The sequence below is a fragment of the Mustela nivalis genome (genome assembly GCF_964662115.1).
Source record: "Mustela nivalis genome assembly, chromosome: 12".
Lineage (NCBI taxonomy): Eukaryota > Metazoa > Chordata > Mammalia > Carnivora > Mustelidae > Mustela > Mustela nivalis.
This window is the reverse complement of record NC_139031.1, coordinates 14,092,912-14,113,390: the sequence shown is the minus strand read 5'-3', so window position 1 is coordinate 14,113,390 and position 20,479 is coordinate 14,092,912. Positions and strand designations below refer to the sequence as shown.

The 20,479-nt window shown below is 49.0% G+C and overlaps 1 protein-coding gene across 2 annotated transcripts in view; it reads right to left on the bottom strand.

The window, feature by feature from the left end:
• The window catches only part of KIAA1549, a 136,371-nt gene that overhangs the window by 33,863 nt on the left and 82,029 nt on the right, over nt 1–20,479 (bottom strand). For both annotated transcript variants that reach the window (XM_082693869.1, XM_082693868.1), the window contains exons 11-16: nt 16,381–16,577; nt 14,589–14,704; nt 9,061–9,266; nt 7,176–7,399; nt 6,133–6,286; nt 180–497 (exon numbers count right to left, since the gene is read on the bottom strand). In XM_082693869.1, coding sequence (XP_082549995.1) covers nt 180–497; nt 6,133–6,286; nt 7,176–7,399; nt 9,061–9,266; nt 14,589–14,704; nt 16,381–16,577 — 1,215 coding nt within the window. The remainder of the gene's footprint in view (nt 1–179; nt 498–6,132; nt 6,287–7,175; nt 7,400–9,060; nt 9,267–14,588; nt 14,705–16,380; nt 16,578–20,479) is intronic.

The window sequence follows — 20,479 nt, the reverse complement described above, 5'->3', positions numbered from 1 at the left end:
GTGCTTCCAACATTAAGAATTAACTTAGGAAAAAATACTGAAAACTGAGACCCCTCAGCCAAGCTTTAATTCTTATCAAGTGAAACGAGTGTTATTGCAGTGATTCTGAAATGGAGGGAGTCAGGCAACAAAGTTCCAACATCTGGCCCGTCAGAGACTTCTAGAAGGCCAGTACTTACGCTACATGGGTTGTTGGCCGTCTGAGCAGAGCTGTAGAAGGACCCCCACTGGGTGGCTCGCCTCTCCTCGCGGGAAGGGGTGCTGTTCACAGGCAGGACAGCTGGGACCCCAGGGCCTGGGACCGCAGCGCTGGCAGGCTGGCTGCTGGGGGCCACGAGGGCAAAGGCGTCGTCCAGGAGGGAGTGCATGGTCTGGCGCGCCTCCTCGATGGACGGCTGGGGCGGGATATACTGGGAGGCTGGGAAGGGCAGGCCTGGATACCTCCCCAGCTCCGCTGAGGACGGTGTCTGCACGTCGGCCGGGAGGTCGGGATCGGACTGCAGCAAGGCAAAGAGCAAAGGGAAGGAGGATCAAGGTGAGCTTCTGTGGTGACGCAAAAACGTGACCACAGGGCCAAAATGGAATTTAAGAATTTTCACGGACACTGAGGAAAAAGTTTACCGTAAGAATTTTTTACATGACAGCTATAGGGTAGCTAGCAGTGGCAAGGGGAGCTTAAATCAGGATGAGAAAAAAAAAGTGAAAATAGTCAACAATCATTTGGCCAGCAAAACTCAACCAGCTATCTGGGGGTGCCTGGGTGGCTCAGTGGTTGAGCGTCTGCCTTCGGCTCAGGCACTCCCCCTGCTTGTGTTCCCTGTCTCACCGTCTCTGTCAAAAAATAAAAATCTTTAAAAAAAAAAAAAAAACCCAAAAACAAAAAAACTCACCCACTATCGGAAATGCATGTCAATACCTGCAAGTATGTATTTTTATTAAATGCCCCTAAGAAGCCACAAAATGTCTCAGTCTTATATACTAAAATACCAAGTCAACTTTTCCCACATACCAAAAACTAAAGCAGTCTATTGACTATGGCAAGAAAAAGTTGCCCTACATACCACCCAGAAGAGTTCAAAGTCACCACCATATCGTGCCTGTCTGTGTATAAACAACTCAAATACTTATTATAACAACTGCTTATAATAGTAAATAGAAAGTGTTGATTCAGAAACCACACGTCTTTCACGTCTTTCAAATGGATGTACCTCTGGATAACATGAGTCAACCCAGAAAGGTTTAACTTATATTCTACACCTACTGTCGAAGAGTCAGGGATAAAAGTAACAACTAAGGTTTCTTAAAACCTTATTTCCTGATACTGCTTTATGAGCAAAATACTGTTGTCATATACACGGAGTCAACTCCCAAGAGACAAAGAGGACACTACGGTAAGGAGAGGCCTTCCCGGTGTCACCGGTGCCGGAAGCGCACCGTCACAGTCACTGTCAGTGACACCCTGAGAAGAGGAGGGGCTGGGCACGAGGGACTGGTGATCCTGCGTCTTCCATGAGGAAGGGTGGGCGCCTTGTACCTAGAATGCTTCGCTCATTCAGCTGGCCCAGTCTAGCTCAGCTGGTTGGAAGAAGACATTCCTGTCTGTATCAATGTTTGGATCAATAACTTATACAGAAAAATCTCTGTTCCACAGACATACCCTTACTCTCAGACAACTGTCTAAAATTCTTCCTCACGGGGCACCTGGGTGGCTCAGTTGGTTAAGCCTCTGCCTTCAGCTCAGGTCATGATCCCGGGGTCCTGGGATGGAGCCCACATTGGGGTCCCTGCTCAATGGGGAGCCTGCTTCTCCCTCTCCCTCTCCTGCTCTTCCTGTTTTTTCTCTCTCTCTCTGTCAAATAAATAAAATCGTAAAAAAATAAAATAATAAAATGCTTCCTCATGATTAGGTTCCGTCCAACGGGTAATCCATTATTATCCAAGCCAGCACTGAACACTGAAGGGCAGCAGTTGGTTAACTCCAGACAGAAAACCAGACCACGAACTGGCACACTACACATGGCCCAGAGACCTGTTTTGCTTGGCCTGTGCCATCTAAAATAAATAAAAAGTCAATATTTCTTAAAATCTGAAAATTTCATACTAAAGCTCAGATTTCCGGATTCTCCTGGCTGATTCTGAACCTGTGGCATCACCAGGCCCTAACTCATCCACAGGAACCAGTGGCCTGAGCGGGGACTGCCCTCCTGAGATTGGGCGGGTGCCTGCCCCTCCCAGCAGCGAGTGGGCGTTCTCCCTGCTGGAGGCGGGACCCCTTGGCCCCAGAAGTCTGTTTCCTTAAAACTAGGCTATGCCAGGGCGCCTGGGTGGGTGGATCAGTGGGTTAAAGCCTCTGCCTTCAGCTCATGATCCCAGGTCACAGCTCAGGTCATGATCCCAGGGTCCTGGGATCGCGCCCCGCATTGGGCTCTCTGCTCAGTGGGAAGCCTGTTTCCCCCTCTCTCTCTGCCTACTCATGATCTCTGTCTGTCAAATAAATAAGTAAAATCTAAAAAAAAAAAACTCATTTAAAAAAAAAGGGCTATGCCAGGAAAGGTTCTACTAAGTGACATTTGTCAGCTACGAATTCTAAGTACGGATTTGGGGCCCCAAAAGGGGATCTATGACGAAGCCCTGGAAGAACTCTGTGTTTTTTTCCCGGTGAGGTGGATAAAAGGTCCATGTGCAGGCCTTTTTCCCACTCTTGGGTTTTCCTAGGGAGTAGAGGCGGAAGACTGCGGCCAGGAGTGTGTCATCAACCTAACAGGAGGAGTAAGAGGATAAGTGTCCCTGTAAACACATCCCACTGGTAAGTGAATGAGTCTTTCCAAAGACAGAAGGGATGCTCCCAGCAGTGGTTCCAGTAAATGACTGCGCAGCTGTTCTTCAAAAAACAAAAAAGCAAGCAAGAAAGCAATGACGGGACCGGCCCGAATGGAGTCACTGCCCCCAGAGAGCAAAGCAAGACTTCCAGCCTCTCCCAGGAATGTGACCTTTAACCAGTCGATCTGGAAATTCCTGATCAGCCCTAGTGAGGTAATCTGCACAACAGACCCCCCCTTTTTTCCCCCAAAGAAAGGTGACCTTGCCTGAAACAATCCACTCTTTGTTAGAAAGCTTCCTTTTCTGCCCCCTTGAGTCTCTAAAAACCTTGCATTTTGTACTGCCCCCCAGAGCTCTCTTCTACTTGCTGGGTGGGGACACTGCCCGATTCATGAACTGCTGAATAAAGCTAATGAGATCTTCAAATTTACTCAGCTGAATTTTGTTTTAGAACACCACGTGGCAAGGAAGCAAGCGTGCAGCTACATAAAACACTGCAAGCCTGAACTGAGAGTCCAGGGGCTTAACGCTTATAGCAAGAAACGGGCTGTGATGCTCTGAAGATGGGACTCGTGAATCCCGCCAAGAAAGGAAAGAGCTACAGGGCCACAGGACATCAGAGCTTCTCGTTCTTTCTTCCTACAACAGTCTCCTCTCCGGCAGGCTCCACTGCCAGCACCTCCCAGGCCAAGAAGAGGTCTTGTTCGTTTTTCTAAATCCCGACATCGGCACAGCGTTTCACAGACAGGTGGTACTGAATTAACAAATGGATTAACAGTGGTGGACGGATGTTAAGATTTACCCAGGGTCCCTGTTGGAATTTGAATTCCGCTCTCTTGAATCTCAGTCTGATAATTTCATTATGAGTCAATCTGTTTCCCTTGCACAGATATGCATCCACCTGTCATTTCTCAGAAGGACGTAGGAATTTCTTCTTTACCTTCAGTCATCGGAAAAGATGTATCCTGGTGCTATCCGGCATCATTTGTCGGTATTATAAGAGAGTGACCCGGGATGGCCGAGGACAATCTCAGCCTGTGCCTGCTGTCACCACAGAACCATTGATAGAGCCTTCTACCACTCTCAGGTTTGGGTGACAAATTAGATCGGGGTAGACAAACTTTTTCTGTAAAGGACCATGCGGCAAAATATCATAGGCTCTGAGTCACATAGTCTCCATTGCTGCTACAGAACTCTACCACTCGAAGAGGGAGTCAGGGAGAACATGCAGATGAACAAGAGTGATGGTGTTCCAACAAAACTTCACAAAAACTGGTCGCTGACCAGATCTGTCCTGAGGCCCGTGGTGTGCCGAGGCCTGAATTATAATGGTGACCCTAGTGGCCAAGAAATAACGGGAATATTTCTTCCACCCTAAGAGAAAAGAGCTCATAACGAAAAGATATTTTGAGGGCCAAATGTAAAATTTAAGAAAAAACATATATGTGTTGTGAAATATTCAAAATTAAATACTACCTAAAAAGGGGGGGGGGAGTTCCACAAAAAGGCACTGCATGTGAGAGCACGCGCTTCAGAATTTTTGCAGAAAGTAAAAAGACCATCTGAGAAAAAATTCGTTTCAGGGAATCTCTGAAAAATGAAGCCGGTCAACTGCGGTGGTGCTCTCTGGGGAAGGGTTTCTTTCCACCAGCTGAAGGAGGAAACCCTCCACTTGCTGCTAAGAAAAAAGCAAGAAGAGAAAAGATGATCCCAGTTCCCCCAGCAACCCCCCACCCCCCCACCGCCAGCGAAGGCAGCATGATTTCAGATCACTGAAGAAGACAAATGGAGAGACCCAAGGGCCTCAGATGACAGAACTTGGAGCTACTTTAAAAAAAAAAAAAAAGAGGGGCCAGGATTGAGCTAGCACTGGTACAGATTTCTTTTGAGGGAAGGAGCCAGGCTGACTAGGGAAGTAAGCAGCAGGCGTGGGGTAGGGGGGAGAAGGAAGCCCCCCTTCTTCTAATCACTGGCTTCACACATCAGGCCTACAAGTCCTGTGGGTGACCAAAGCCAAAGCTTCAAGTGACCACTGTGGGGAGCCAAGGGGACCGTCCTCCCAGATGAAGGCAAACACCGCAGATGCCCAGACAACCACCTGTCCAAGACACGACCGCAGCACAAGAGCTCCATCTGCTGTGAGAACGGCCAGCAGCTCCCCTGTCAGAGGCATTCACTTGCGCCTTCCCCACCGGCTGGATTCATTCCAGGCAGGAGCAAAGCAGCCTCGTCTAGAGAAGCCTGCGCCCTTCAGGACCACACCCATCCCCATAAGCAGGCGCTCCCAGTCTTTAGGACGCTAGAAAGATAGGAAGCTTCCAGGAAAAGTCGGGTTCTTTCAGATGATCATGATTTAATGATATAGAGCCCCAGGGTCATTACGGTGTTTGGCATATGTGTGTGATCAGGCTTCGCATCTTTCGGGGTTAGTTATTTGTGTCATTAGGAGACAAAGGCTAAGGGCACACCAGCTCTATCCAAAGTGATCTTGCATGTCACAAACCCCTTCTCCAAGGATGTGAGGGTTTATTCCTGATTTCTCGCTAAACAAGGATGCCTCTGTGAGTGTCTCTGGAAGAAGGAAGGGGTCTTGTGCAACAAGACAGCCTTGCCCCTGGCACAAACTCCAGGTGTCCACTGTGCATCTGGCGCTGATGGAGTCGGCCACATCTAGAGCTCCCTCTCTGTCTGGGGGTGTCTCAGACCCTTGGGGAGGCGGTCCCTTTCTCCCCGGCTCAATGGGGTCTGTGTATGTGTGCCTTAATGCCATCAATGTCTGCCTTGAACACTTCAAGCAATTCGGAGTGGGCCTTTCCGTTCGAAAACAAAAATATCTAATTCTGTATTTCATAGTTTCCATTAAGCTTTCTCTTCCATTCAGATCACACACACACACACACACACACACACACACACAAATAAAATATCTTCTTAGCCCTCCAGGAACAGAAGGGAGAGACAAAACTCTAAATATCCCTCCTATTACCAAGAAACCCAAACAATTATCTGACCAGGGAAAGATAAAAAACAAAACAAACAAAAAACCTTCTCTTTTCCAGTTAACCTCAAGGAGTACCTACCCCGAAGCGTTAGAAAACGGGCTTGCATACAGAAAGGACCAACGCGAGAGTTACACTTCCAGGGGGCTCTCTTGGCAGCCCACTGGGCTCTGTGACCCACCGGCCGCCTCCCCCCATGCCTCAGGGCCCAGCTGGCAACACCATCGCACAGGGCCACAGCCACCACGGTTCACTCTCCTCCCCCTAAGAGCCACCCACCCTGATCCCAGAAGCAAGAGGCGGCATTGCATACCGGGCAACCGATGTAGGCAGAGTTGTGCACCCCGGGGGGCCTTTTGTAAGTGCCGTCGCTGTCTGTGGTGATGAGTCTGTCCTTCTCAGCATCGCCGGGACAGCCATTGACCTGGTGTTTCCGGCGTGGTTTGGGAGATCGCTTTATCCTGGAGCTTCCGGGGGGGAAATAAAGGTTATCTTCATAGGAAATAAACCTTCCTGCCAGTAACTTATCAACTACACACTAAGTATTTTCTGAGCCTCTGGGATATGCTGGCCACTGCGGTAAACACCCCGCAGGGTACAAACAGTGTGTGAGACTCGGCCATGAGGAAGCTACGGTCCACCTGAGCATATTAAACGCATGGAACAAGAGAAAAGCGCAAGGTCAGCGTGAGCTACGGATAGCACGGCTGGCTCTCCGGCCGAGACGGGTCTGGAAACGCAAGCGGGATCTGACGGAGGGGAGGGATGCGGGGAGAGGGCAGGACGTGAAGGCTCCACCACCCTGAGGGCCAGAAACAGGAAACAGATGAATGTGGGGGGCAGTGAGGGACCCTCTAGTGGGGAGACACTGTCCCCACTGCGGGATGGTGGAAAGCAGCCAGCGTGGAGAGGCAGGGCCCCACCTGTTGCAGAAACACAGGCCCCACAGGTAACCAAAACCATGGCAGGTGTTGAACAGAGCAAGACGTGAATGAGAGCAGTGATGAGAGAAAATGTGGTGCCTTAGGGACAGGGGTCTGGAAGACCCAGAGACCAAGACTCTGAGGGCAGCGGTGCAAAAAGAAAGGGACCTGCCCATGCCGCAGAGGTGAAGGTACCGGGAGTGAGGGTGAAGGGCACGGAGAACGGAAACCAGGGGGCAACCATCGGAGAAACTAAGAGTGACTGCCGATTTCAACTAGCTGAAGTCCAGGAGGCAGAACACACCCAGGAACAAGATTCCGTGGCAACTGGAGGGGCTGGGGGAGGGGGTGGCGAATGAGAGCAGCCCCAGTGGGAGCAGAGCCCTCGGGGCCTCTGAAGGCAAAGCTGGGGGGCCCTGTTGGGGAGGCGCACCTCTTCCTGGGCTCTATGAACACAGAGGGCACGCTGGCCGTGGGGTCCAGGATCTTGTCAATCTGCATCTGCGCCCTGCGGTACACGCGGTGCCGCTCGCGCGTGTCGCCCGAGGACAGGTCATCCACCACCGGGAACTCGTAGTGACCGCGGCGCTTGGCTCGGAGCCGGATCTTGTTCCGATGGTGCTCGATCTCGGACTTGTGCCGCAGCGCCGTCTGGATCTGCACCGCCAAGAGGAGACAAGGGAGACACATGGAATGTTTTGGAAGCTTTCTGGCCCCCATGCGGAAACAGCATCTTGGGAAGGCGTCCCTTTCCCCCAGACAGCCGTCCCAGGATCCTGCGAAGCTGCGAGGGGTGTGACACGGACAGCCACACCCACACACGGGGGCAGAGAACCTGCCACCCCAAGGGCTGGCTCCCACAGCCTGCTATGCATCAAGAACTACATTTTTAAAAAGAGAGGAAAAGAAAAACATGGCAGTGTATGCTATCAAGTTGTGGGGCCACCGGCCTGGTGAGCACATGCCCTTCCTTCTTTCCAGCAGATGGAGAATCGGCTCTAAGGCAGGCACAGAGGCACGTGCAACTGGAGATGCTGGAGACAGGTCTAGGTTAGGACGGGGCTGTGCAAGGCTGGGGCTCCCCAGCGTTGGTGAGCAGAGACAGCGCACACCACCCCATACCCACAGCGCACATTCTCAGCAAGAAGGAAAGATCCTTAAGAACTCTAGAACTTCTGTAAGAGGATCTACTTTAAGGATCACCTTTAAAGCAGGGAGGGGGTTGTAACTGCACCAATTCTCTACTACCTCATCCTGGCAGAACTCACAGCTATAGTTCTCCGTAGTTCTCAGAACTGCTGGTGTTTCTTAGAGGCAGGAAATGGACAAACATGGAGCTGCCTTAGGTGCAACCCTAAACGGGCTTCACTCCACTCACTGTCCAGCCCAGGACAAATCTCTCAAGGCCCAGTAAACAGTGAATTGGCCTGGCCTTCTGGTTCCCAGAATCTTAGGAGGAACGTGGATCTAACTCACTCTCCCAGGATTCAATGGAATAGGATTTTACAAGGTATTACTGGATCCTTGGGGCCAGTGTGGATCTATCAGGGATCATAGTCTATCAGGATCTATCAGGGATCATAGTCTACAGTGGTCCCAAGATCACCCCAGGTTCAAAGGTTCATTAGGAAAACTCATAGGACTCAGTAGCTAGTCCCATTTATTATAGCAAAATGATGCAAATCAAAATAAGCAAAGAGAAATGGCATGTGGGGCGAAGTCTGGAGGAAACCAGGAGCAAGCTTCTCGGAGGCCTTCCCCAGGAGAGTCACACAGAACAATGTCGCTTCATTCCTCCAGCAATGATTGTGACAATGCATGTGAAATGTCCAGCAAGGAAGCCCATTAGAGATGCAAAGCCCAGGATGCGCGTACTTGGGGCCGGTCCAACGGGCTCCCTCCGCATACCATGCGCCAAAATTCCACAGTCCCGGAAGGAAAAGAGATGTTCAGATAAGTCATACTGTTTGCATAAACGATCTGGGCGCGGTGAGCCGCTCTGTTCTGGGAATAGTGGGAATGTTTCTGAAATGTAAATTCCCAAACACCAGCCAAGGGCCCCAGCAGGACTCCTGAAGGACAGCGGGCTTTGCTATGTCAACTCTCTGCATGTCTGCCATACGCCTGCCCGTGTCCTTGAATGGCACTGGATCTAAATAAAAACTCAGCTTCATATTTAAAATGGAGAATACGTGTCAGCAGCTCCTCGCCTCAGTAACCTTCCGACGCTGCAACTCCCACCTGTTTTTAAGCACGGACCCAATCAGAATGTGAATGTTTAAAAATATAAATGTGCTTTTTGAAAAAAGAGCAAATACCTCTTTGTTAATTTTGTTGGTTTCAGCCACCCGGTCGGCCAGTCCGGGGTGCTGGACCGGAGGTGCCGGGATGGGCTGCATGGCGATCAGCTGTATCTTACTGGGGACCCGCCGGCTGGCCTCCGAGGACCGGGACAGCCTGTCCACGTGCTCGAAGATGGAGGCCGACGAGTGCTGCTCATTTCCCGAACTGGGCGGTGGTGGCCCTGGAGCAAAAGGGGAAGCAAAAGCACAAATAAGTAAAGCCATCCTAAAGAAACAGCAAGTAATCGGTCCTCACGCTACTTGGTGCCAAAACTTAGTGCCCTGTTTTGCCTAAAGGTGTTTCAAAGTCTTTAGGAGGAGAAGGGAAAAGGCAGGAGCTGCGCAGTGAGTCACTAAGCAGCTCACGGAGCTTTTAGAGAAACACGGACAGCAGCTCTGGCCTCCCGCTCTCATCTGGAAGGAGAGAAACGTAGTCACCAAGGCCATGATACTGGGAAAAAGACCGGGGATGAGGGGAGTGTGGGTCTGCAGGTACGGCCTCTGAGTCTGCGTCTGCGTCTGGCCTCTGAGTTCTGGTTCACCAAGAAAACCAAGGTGAAGACCCATGAGAAGAAAAGGGTCCTACGTGTGGGGGATTTGTTCCCACTTTAAAAAAAGAAGACTAGTACCCCTAAAAATCGTCGAGGGGGCTGGGTGGCTCAGTCAGTGAAGTGTCTGCCTTCGGCTCAGGTCATGTTCTCAGGTCCTGGGTTCGAGCCCCATGTCACCCCCCCCCCCCCGCTCAGCAGGGAACGGTCTTGTCCCTCATGCTCTCTCACACTCTCTCTGTCTCTCTCAAATAAATAAAATCGTAAAAAGATAAATAAAACAGGACAGATTTGAACAAAACAGTAGGAAATAGGAGCAGCTATTTGACATAAGGAACGCACGCACATCAGTGGTATGTAAGTCTTTGTACTTCCTCTCCATGTGAATTACATTCATTCGTTACCCCACAGGATTAGAAACGGTTGTTGCAACTGTGAATGAATGACGCCTCTGGTAGCGAGGAGGCAGAGTTGTCTCGATTCAGGCTATTCTGGGGCTTTCTTTCTCTGCCCTGGGCAGGGAGGGAGCCTATCTGTGCAACACAAGCACAGCTGGGCACCACCATTCATCTGGCGGCCGCTGCTCAAATTACAGGCAGGATGCCTAAAAGGAGGTAATTAGCTTCCCCACATAGTCTAGCCTGGCTATCTGAAACTTAGCCTTATAAGAAAACTTACAAGGTAGCAGCAAATGTCACAAAGCGGGGGGAGGAAGGGGAGGCATTAAGCTACTGACACTTAAAGGTGAGACTGCTTTCCTCCAAAAGGGTGAAAAGACCGGGACACACAGAAGAATGCATTCCCTCACCCCCGCAGTACTGTGTGCCTGCCTGGGTACCTGTGAGCTGCAGGCCTGGGACCAGCTCCTGTCTGGGCCCTGTTCCAGCCCCCAGCCGTGGTCATGGCTCATGGCTTTAGAATTCACCACTGCACCCAGAGACACACGAGAAGCCCGGAAAATCATCGAGCTTCCATACTGCTCAGAACCCAGCCTTTCTAATATATATATTTTATAACTGGGTTATTTTTATTGTTTGCATGTACTGCGTACTTAAAAAAAAAAAAAAGCACAAAAAAACACGTGGACAACAATAACCAACAGCGAGTACACCTGGAGACACAGATTCATGGGTGTGAATCTGCCTTAAGTTTAAGTTTAGAGACTTTGGATAAAAACCCATTTCTATCCAAATATTACAAAACAAAATTGTAATGATAGAAATCAGAGTATGAGATACCATCGATGGAGCAGAGTGACAGAGGGAAGCGCAGTATCCGCTGCTAAAATGCTGAACCAAGGGGCAGCTGGGTGGCTCAGTGGGTTAAAACCTCTGCCTTCGGCTCAGGTCATGATCCCAGGGTCCTGGGATCCAGCCCCACGTCCTCGGGCTCTCTGCTCAGCGGGGAGCCTGCTTCCTCCTCTCTCTCTCTCTCTCTGCCTGCCTCTCTGCCTACTTGTGATCTCTGTCAAATGAATAACTAAAATCTTTAAAAAGTAATAATAAATTTAAAAAATAAATAAATAAAATGCTAAAGCAATAGGACACTTCCAGAAATACGAACTTCATTATCTGTGGGTGAATACAGACAGAAGGCATCAGCACCAAGGCCCAGGGCCCCCCAGTTACTATTTGGTGAGGCAGGGACCCCATCTCTCCCTCCCACTCCATCCTGTCCCAGCGCCTCGGACCCCAGGTCCAGAGCGCACATCTGATGAACACAGGACTACACGACCAGTCACCTCAACTAAGTTTATAAAATGTTACCCCAAAGAGACAAAGAATTCTAATTTATGACCTCAGCTCGTTTCATAAATAAGCACTCCACAATTACCTGGAAAACTCTGATGTGACAGACACTCAAAACAGTTGCTGTGCAATCTCTCTAAAACTATGAATTTGTGTTGCAAACCTTTTTTTTTTTTTTTTCAAGATTTATTTATTTGAGAGAGAGAGGGCAAGCGAGCAGGAGCGGCAGAGAATCCTCAGGCAGACTCCCCTGCCGAACACACAGCCCGACTCGGGGCTCCATCCTAGGACCTTGAGATCACGACCTGAGCCGAAACCAAGAGTTGGAGACTCAGCAGACCACACTTTCCTGCCTTGCCTACTCTTTCACACGTGCCACAGTGGATGTCCGCTCAGCTCCAGCTAAGAATTCCATTCTAGAATTCGGAATTTGTGCAAAGCTTATTAATGAAGTTCCAACTACTTCAAAATCACACCCTTGCACACACGAGTTTCACAGTCCTTACCTACTGGCTGGCATCCTGCTGACAGAAGTGTGGGGGATGTGGCATTGCACAAGGACAGCACAGTGGGGGCACAGTAACACTGTGAAAGCCACTGCCTTCACTCGAGGAAGGTGCGTCACCTCCCTCTCTCCTCTTGCTCTCCCCAGCTCTGCTAAAGGGAACCCCTGGTAATGCTGTGACTTAATCTAAAACCATGACACAGTGGCATCTGAGTCAGTAACCTCATGAAGGTCTATCCATGGACAGTCCTGTGTGCATCATGGTCCAGCTGCCTTCCACAGACCGTCAGCTGGGAAGGAATCAAGCATGACCTCTAATGGACCAAAACCAAAACCATGCTCTTTTCTCAGCGATCATTGCCATGTAGGTCTTGGAAATGTCAGATGACTTGTGACATCCATCAAAAGCCTGGCCAAGGAGTGGGAAGGGACCCAGTGGCCATACCACCTGCTGGGATAAGAGGGGATGCTGGCCCCAGGGCAACAAGGAGGAGGGACCCGAATGGTTCTCAAGCAACGGACTTGCCACAGAAGAAAGACTTTCACATGTTTACAAAAAAAATTCAAAAGCTAGGATTAGAAACTTGCCATCTTTTCTCTAGGGTATTTAATTAAGTTCTATGCAAGCAATAAAATGCCTTCACGGCAGCTTTACAGAAATAAAGTGAATTGATATTTACAGTGAGAAAATCATCTTTCTAAAACATGAAAATAACGTGCAGACTGTGGTGTCTCTCCAAATCGTAAGAGCAGCAGCTAAGCTTCTAGAACTCACAAAAACATTGAAGCCAATTGCCTCCTGCCACAGGCAACTCAGTCCCACACCTGACGTGCTCACTACCTGGATTTTGAATATACGAGGATGGTGACTTTTGATTTTTGTTACCCACGCAGAATACACCAAAACTATTGGGAGTTAAATGTAAGAACAAAAAGTAAGATTTTCTCAGATAAGCAATTAACAGGAAGAGAGAAACTCCAGAGCAGATTCTTGCCCCCCCCCCAAATATTTCCTTCCTGGGATCAAAATTAGATTTTAGTCCTGTCTATCTGAAACTGAGCACTTGTCTTCACGGTGCCAGACAACTTCTAAGATTCTGTGAAACTGAATCCAAAGAAAAAAAACTCTTCCCTTATTCTAAGGGGGTTTTCTTTAACATCAAGAAGGAGTGGGAAGGAATTTCAAAAATGAGCTAGTTTAGTCCCACAGAAGCCCCAAAGGCTGAGGGACTCACAAGGTTACACACATGACAGTGACAGATCAGGCCCTCTGGCTTCCAGCTAGAATCTGTTCATTGACAGAATATGGCTCATTCTGTATTGCACTTTCTTTTTTTTTTTTTTTTTAAAGATTTTATTTATTTATTTGTCAGAGAGAGAGAGCAAGAGCGAGCACAGGCAGCGAGGCAGGCAGAGTCAGAGGGAGAAGCAGGCTCCCTGCAGAGCAAGGAGCCCGATGTGGGACTCGATCCCAGGACGCTGGGATCATGACCTGAGCTGAAGGCAGCTGCTTAACCAACTGAGCCACCCAGGCGTCCCTCTGTATTGCATTTTCAAACAAAGAAATTTGCGATGACAGATGTTTAAGTCTAAAAATTAGCATTAAAAATGATATCTGAGGGGCGCCTGGGTGGCTCAGTGGGTTAAAGCCTCTGCCTTCAGCTCAGGTCATGGTCTCAGGGTCCTGGGATCGAGCCTCATGTCGAGCTCTCTGCTCAGCGGGGAGCTGCCTCCCACTTCTCTCTCTGCCTGTCTCTCTGCCTGCTTGTGATCTCTCTCTCTCTCTCTCTGTGTGTCAAATAAATAAAATCTTTTAAGAAAAAAAATAAAAATAAAAAAGTAAATAAAAAAATAAAAAATAAAAATGATATCTGAGGCATCCCACTCTTCTCTGCATTACTAAAAGAGTCCTGAGATATAAATTAAACTCCAGCAAATGTAAGAGCACACTCATTAACAGAATCTGTGAAACTAAAACCAAACTACCTCGCCATCACACCAGAAAGTGTCCCTAAGTCTAGTTAGAACCTGTGGGCCTAGTCTGACCATAGAGCATGAGGTCTTCGGTACAGTCCTTTGGGGTGGACATGAAGTTCATTCCAGACCTAACAAGCCGCAGACTACAGACACAAATGCGCTCCACTGTTGGACCCCACGGAACTAGCTGCAGGAAGAAGGCTCTAGCAACAGGACCCAACAGGATGCACTTGGACCCATGACAAATAAAGGGCCTTCTGGCAGTGACAGCTGAGAAAAATCCAGGTTTGGATCACAAGAAGGTCCCTAAATGCTGGAGGTAGTTTTTGAGACTCTGGTTTTCATTTGATTTCTCCTGTTCTTGGATCACAAGAAGGTCCCTAAATGCTGGAGGTAGTTTTTGAGACTCTGGTTTTCATTTGATTTCTCCTGTTCTTCGGGGAGGAAAACCGTTAGGACTCTAAACTAGAATGGAACGTGGCTATTAACCTCAAAACACACTTGAGCGATCCCCTAACCTCTGGCACGGTGTCCTGCCTCCATCCAGACACCAGTTCGACATTAGGCAGTGATACTCAATGTGGAGAAATTCACCATATGGATGATGAATATTCCCCTGCAGACCTTTTTTTTTTAGTGTCTAGCATTTGAAGTAGCATAAAACCTGATCCTCTTGGAATCTCACAATCCCTACGTTTACCACGGAGAATGGGAAGAGTCACCGACCGCTCTGCGGAGCTCTGTGGGGCTGGACATCGTTCACGGCTCCCGGCGTCTGGTCTCCAGCGTCCCTCTCGCCGGACTCCTCGCTTACGGTAGAGTCAGCATCCGAGGGAGAAACTCTACAGTCACAAAACAAATGCAAACGTTAGGGAAAAAAAGAAAGAAAGGGCCTGGGGGGGGGGGGGGGACAGGGTGGGGGGTGGGGAGAGGTCCCATTAATTTAGATGTGGAAGTCAGGCTTCTGGGCAAAACAGACCGAAACTAGACCGTTCCCAAAAACCATCTTCAAGGATAGCACATGGTCCCCTCCTGAAGACAATATCACACGGCTTCTAGGGCTCAGCAGGCGGCATTCCAACAAATGCTAGGAAGCTAGCTAAAGGCCGGCTGGAGGACGGTCCCTCAGTTACCAGGGCTCTGGCACAGATTGTATCATAAAATCTGTATTCAGGCCCAGTTCCAGGTCAATGGGGACTGCAGAATCCCAAAGAACCCAGGATGGTCCTATCGTCAACCCCACAGAACCCCACAGCTCTGGGAGAAGTCCATACTTACAACACAAAAGCAACGACCTCCCCTGAGCTTTGATTCTGCCTATCAAAAGCAAGGGTGACACAGAACCAGCTTGCACGAGGCTAATCAAAGGCCTCAACCAGTTAGCACCCCTTCTCTCTGGGCCCCTGAGGGATGCTAAAGTCCTACATTAGCCATGCAGACCACTGAAATGTTGCCTCTAAATGTTCAGGATGAGATGACCAAGAGAAGAGGGAAAAAAAAAAAATGGCAAAATTATACTAACATATTCAACAGTCTTTAATGATTTGATTTAGTCTTAGCCAGCAAGATGATTAAGCAAATAACATCTCTCTACATAATTCATTTTCTTTTGTAAAGATCGTGGTGTAATATCCGTTAAAATTGTTAAAACTAGGCCAGAACCCCCCGGGGTAGGTTTTCTGGGAAGTCAGAAATCGTGACAGCGTTTCAAATGTTGGTATGATCACACACTTCTTCCCTCTTTGCAGGAAATCAAGATTTGGAGTTCAAAGCTCAAAGGCAGGCTGATAATTTGAGGCTTCCATACCCTAGTGTTGATTGTGCTGAGATCTGAAGGCAGCTGCATAAAACCTGACTCCGAACTTTCACCCAGCTACGGCCCTTCTCCGAGGATCAGAGGGCGATGGGGGACTTCCAGGGGGCATGTTAACATGCAACCCTCCGCCTGCTTCCCTTTGATAGGAGGAATGGAAAGACACTAGGGATGGGGAGTGGGACAGGGGGGAGGTGGTGCCGAGTCCATGGAAACATGCTAACGAGGGTGACAACACAGGCGGCCAGAGGGAAAGCAAGCAAAGAAAAAAGGATCTGATGAAAATCCCCCGCAGGCAAAGCAATGAAGGCAGAGCCAGATGCTGGCACAGCAGCAAAGGCAAAGCCAACCACTGGCTGCGTGCCTATGATGTGCCGTGCACTTTTTAGACATTTCTTCTGATACCATCTCCAGAGGACCCAGAATGATCACCCCAGAATATACCCACCAGGCTAGGCAAGAGCTAATCAAGTATCGAGGTGCGGGGGAGGGGGACACCACCAAAGCATCTGGCCACCTCTGGTGGTCCCCTGGCGTGGATCAAGAGCCCTCCGGTTCGTGGACTTTGGGCAAGCTGCCTCCAGTGTCCTGGGCTGCGAACCCAAGGAATACTCACCATCAGCTCTTGGGACACTGGAAACTGACAAAACTGAGGAGGGAAACATGCTCTGCAACAGGGAACAAGACAGAAAGCCTGATAAGAACCTTCCTCTGTGACGGATGTTCTTGGAGGGGATCTTGGCCTTGGGGCTCGGCACGTCTCCGTTCTCAGAGGGCGTGGTGTGGTCCTTCACAGGTCCGGGCAGTGGTGCTGGCTCGTGAATCATCAGGATGTCATCTTTATTGTGCTGACCCAGATGCTGCTTAGCAAAGTCAAAGCCCTTCACACTAGGGATCTGCAACTAAAACACACACACGTACACACACAAGTGAAGACCATCAATCTGAAATCTGAGGACTGTGAGAGCTGGTAAGACTGCTGAGCGCTGACTTCTGACCCGAGATGGTGCCTGCCAGCCCATCATTCTAATTCAACAAGCATCGCTAAATCATTAACCGTGTGCACAGTGCCGTTCACACGTAGGGTTTGCAGAAAAGACAGACCCTGGCGAAAGATTAAAGAAGAGTACAGGATCAAAGAGCTAGACCATAATGCAAATCGTATCACAAGACGATACCTGACCCACTGTCACAGTAGCGCGATCACATGCTAGGTGGTTCCGGAGGGAGTGGCACGAGCGAGATACTCTTTTTTTTTTTTTTTTTTAAGATTTTATTTATTTGACAGGGAGAGAGAGATCACAAGTAGGCAGAAAGGCAGGCGGTGGGGGGGGGGGGTAGCAGGCTCCCCACTGAGCAGAGAGCTGATGTGGGGCTTGATCCCAGGACCCTGAGATCATGACCTGAGCCGAAGGCAGAGGCTTAACCTACTGAGCCACCCAGGTGCCCCCGAGAGAGATATTCTTTATAGAGAAATGGAGACTTGAGCCAGGATTCACAGGACAGGTAGAACTTAGAAATGAAAAGGGGCAGGTACACAGAGAATGTTCTAGATCATGACCAGAGAACACTTCTGGGCTGGGAAGACATTCCATCAACTGCCCTAGAAGGGTCAGAATGTGGGGAGGGGGAGAAGAGGGGGGCCAACGCCAAATGCCAGTTTCTAGAGCAGAAAACCACGAAATATTTCTGAAGAGGCAGATTTCTAAAATCCAAGCAGACAGGACACAAAGGGCTGTCGGAGGGCCAACGGTACCCATGCAAGAAATGACAAAAGCCTGAGCCCCAAACCCTAGCAATGGAAACGGGAAGGAATGAATAGATCTAGAGACCGGACTGAAGGATCTGGAAGCCAAAAATAGACACAGGAGGCAAAGGAGGGAAAGCAGCCAGTGATGACTTAAATGACTTCTAGGCAGGCGTCCTGAGCAGGGAAAGGGACATTCATCATGAAAGGATGGTAACCTGAGGAGATAAAAAGACGGGTTTCACTTTAGACACGCTTAGTTGGAGATGGCAGAAAAAGCTCCAAAGGAGAGTAGCCCTGTGTGGCTGGACACGGAGGACAATAGCTTGGGGGAAATTTCGGGCTGAAGACAGGACTTTGAGAGAATCTGTACAGAAGAGGACAGGTAGGGAACCTGAGACTTTTCTCTCTCTCTCTTTTTTTTTTCCCCTCAGATTTTTCAAGATGAAAACAGAGTCTGTGGATAAAATGTTGGGGAACATCTAATAGTTTGGGGCTCCAAGGAGGAAAAGGAGGCAAGGAAAAAATAGATAACCTCAAAGAAAAGAATTTGTAAAGTTTGATGTAACAGAAGGCAAGAGGATAGAGAATTTCTAGAAACCAGTGGCCAACGGAAGTCCTGGGGGGCACAAGGAGGAAGGAGAGAGGGGTCTTCAAAAAAGCCCCACCTCTCACACTGGGGGTCGCAGAAGTCCTAAAACCCACCACCCAGAGCTTCCCACTCGGCTTCCAGCTTCCTGCATGAACACAGGAAAGGTGCTAAAAAGTACAGAGAACTGTGGGCAACAAAGGTGAGGCTCCCTTTGTGCGACACTAAAAGTGTAGGGGGGAGGGGTCGTGCGTCATTAATTTGAGCTTGCAGGTAGAGGAAACTCAGCTGCATTTCAGGAATTGTCCCAATGTCCTCCTTGGAAAGAAGGCCACAGCACAACCGAAACCCTTAGCCAAGCTGCATTCCACCCCTAGAGACCGTCCATCCGTCAAAGACAAAGGCCAAACCAACCTAAGGAGTTATTTTAGACAATGTGTTATAAAGAAGCAAAAGGTTTTGCCATATCTGTGTTAATTTTATGCCAAATGAGCACCAGGGGCTTCTGTTGGTGATCTCGAAGGTCTTTTAAGCACCACAAATCTACTACGATCAGTGAAGAGAAGGGAAGGAGTCTGCAGTGATGACTTCTGCCAGCAGAGGGGGACAAAACTTACTAGAAGTGCGGTCTACAAAGATGTTGCTTGGAAACAAAAGGTAAAGACCCCGTGTGGCTGTATTTTCTAAATTAATGATGTCATGTGACAAGGCCAAGCGACTCCACCACAGTCCTTGGCTCAGGAACACTCTTCCATGAATATGAACCCAAACCTGCCACCCTCTGGTTCCCCGTCCCTTCCAACCACTCAGGATAAGTCAATCTCCTCCTCCACAGACTGTGACCTTCAGCGGGGTTCCCTCAATCCCTGGGGGTGTTCGTCTTCCTAGGGGCAGGCAGCCACTTTGAGACCGTCAACATCCAGATGGACAAGCTCTGTGTACTCTCTTTACCATCACCAGTGATTTTCCCAAGGGTGTGCCTGTAGCCTGGGCATCCTGTTCCCCGCTACTGCCCCCACCCCCCCCACCCCCGTTCTAAGGGTCCTTCTCCTGCTTTACAGGAGAGAGGCGCCCCCTCACCCACACAGGAGTCTTTACCCAGCCGCACCTCATGGCAGCTCCCTAAACCAGCGGCCCCTGAAAGAATCACAAGCATAATAAATGGTCGCCGAGCCAACACCATCAACGCCATTTAATAAAACATGGTATAATCTTTTTTAGTCTATTTCCCAGCAAGAAACTAAATGCCTCCAATGACTAAGAGACAATCAATGTTGTAAGGCAGATGGTCTGCTTTACCAAAATTGAAGGAGGAGCCGCAGATCGCCTCCTCCAAGCAGAGGTCTCCAAGTGAATGAGGGAAAAACAAAACAACTCTACCTCTGTGTGCAGTCAGCGTACCCGAAGCCCAGGAGTTAATACAACTGATCTACCCTGACAAACGTGCCAGGGTTCATGCAAGAAACAAGCGTATGTATGTGTCGAATGCTTCATTATTTTGGCTGTTGGCAGTTATTATAAATACCTACGCATTCTCGGCTATCAGATAAAAGCTATGACATTAGATACAAAATTTTATAATTCAGCAACAGGGTGTGACACACGGTAGACCATCTGTAAATACTGGATGACTAAATGAATTTTTAAAAGTCAACTGAAGCTTCAAACTTGCGGCTCTTGTGGAGAGCCATGAAAAAGGGTATACGTCATCAATAACTATATGGCCATCGAAGCCCTCTGGGTTTACTGTTGATTCCCACTAACATCATCAAATATCTCCATTAGATCCTTGCAATTCTCACCAGCAGGGTGAGTCTCCACCTTCTACGACAATAGAAATGTGGCGACTACTCGGTGCTTCTGCACAAAACAAAAGCTATCTTAGAACACCCAGAAGGAAGAAATTAGAGAAAATCTTGCCCTCTCGTGGAATTAGCTCCTTTTGTTTCATCCTTACTTTCCAGAATGCTTTTTCTAGCTTTTCCATTTCTTTAAAAAAAAAAGAAATCTAGTATTAAATCTGGCTGTATTGTATCCCCAGCTTCCACATGCAGAATCAGCTTCAATCAGTATTTTATAGAAGAAGAGCCACAATTAATTAGTGCCTTCGATATTTCCATTAGGACCCCTTATTTCTGAGGAAAGGAGGCTCTTTTGTTCCTTCTCTCTTTAATATGTCACAGAGGGGACAGCCCGATTGTCCGTGCCCCACTGGAATAACGCCGCCACCAAGTCAGAGCAGGCGGGTAAAGCAGGTCAGCCAAAGAACAGGAGAGATGCCTGATGAATTTTAAAGCACGTGAGCTGTGAACATACTACAGCCCGGGCGGAACAAGACGGAGCGAGTCTCCAGCCCTCCAGGGAGTGGGAGGCCCTGGGAAGGAGCAGTTAAGACGACAACAGAAGTCACAGAGCAGACCCCAGCCGCGCCGTCTCAAAGACAGCGGCATTGTCTTCCCATTTCTTAC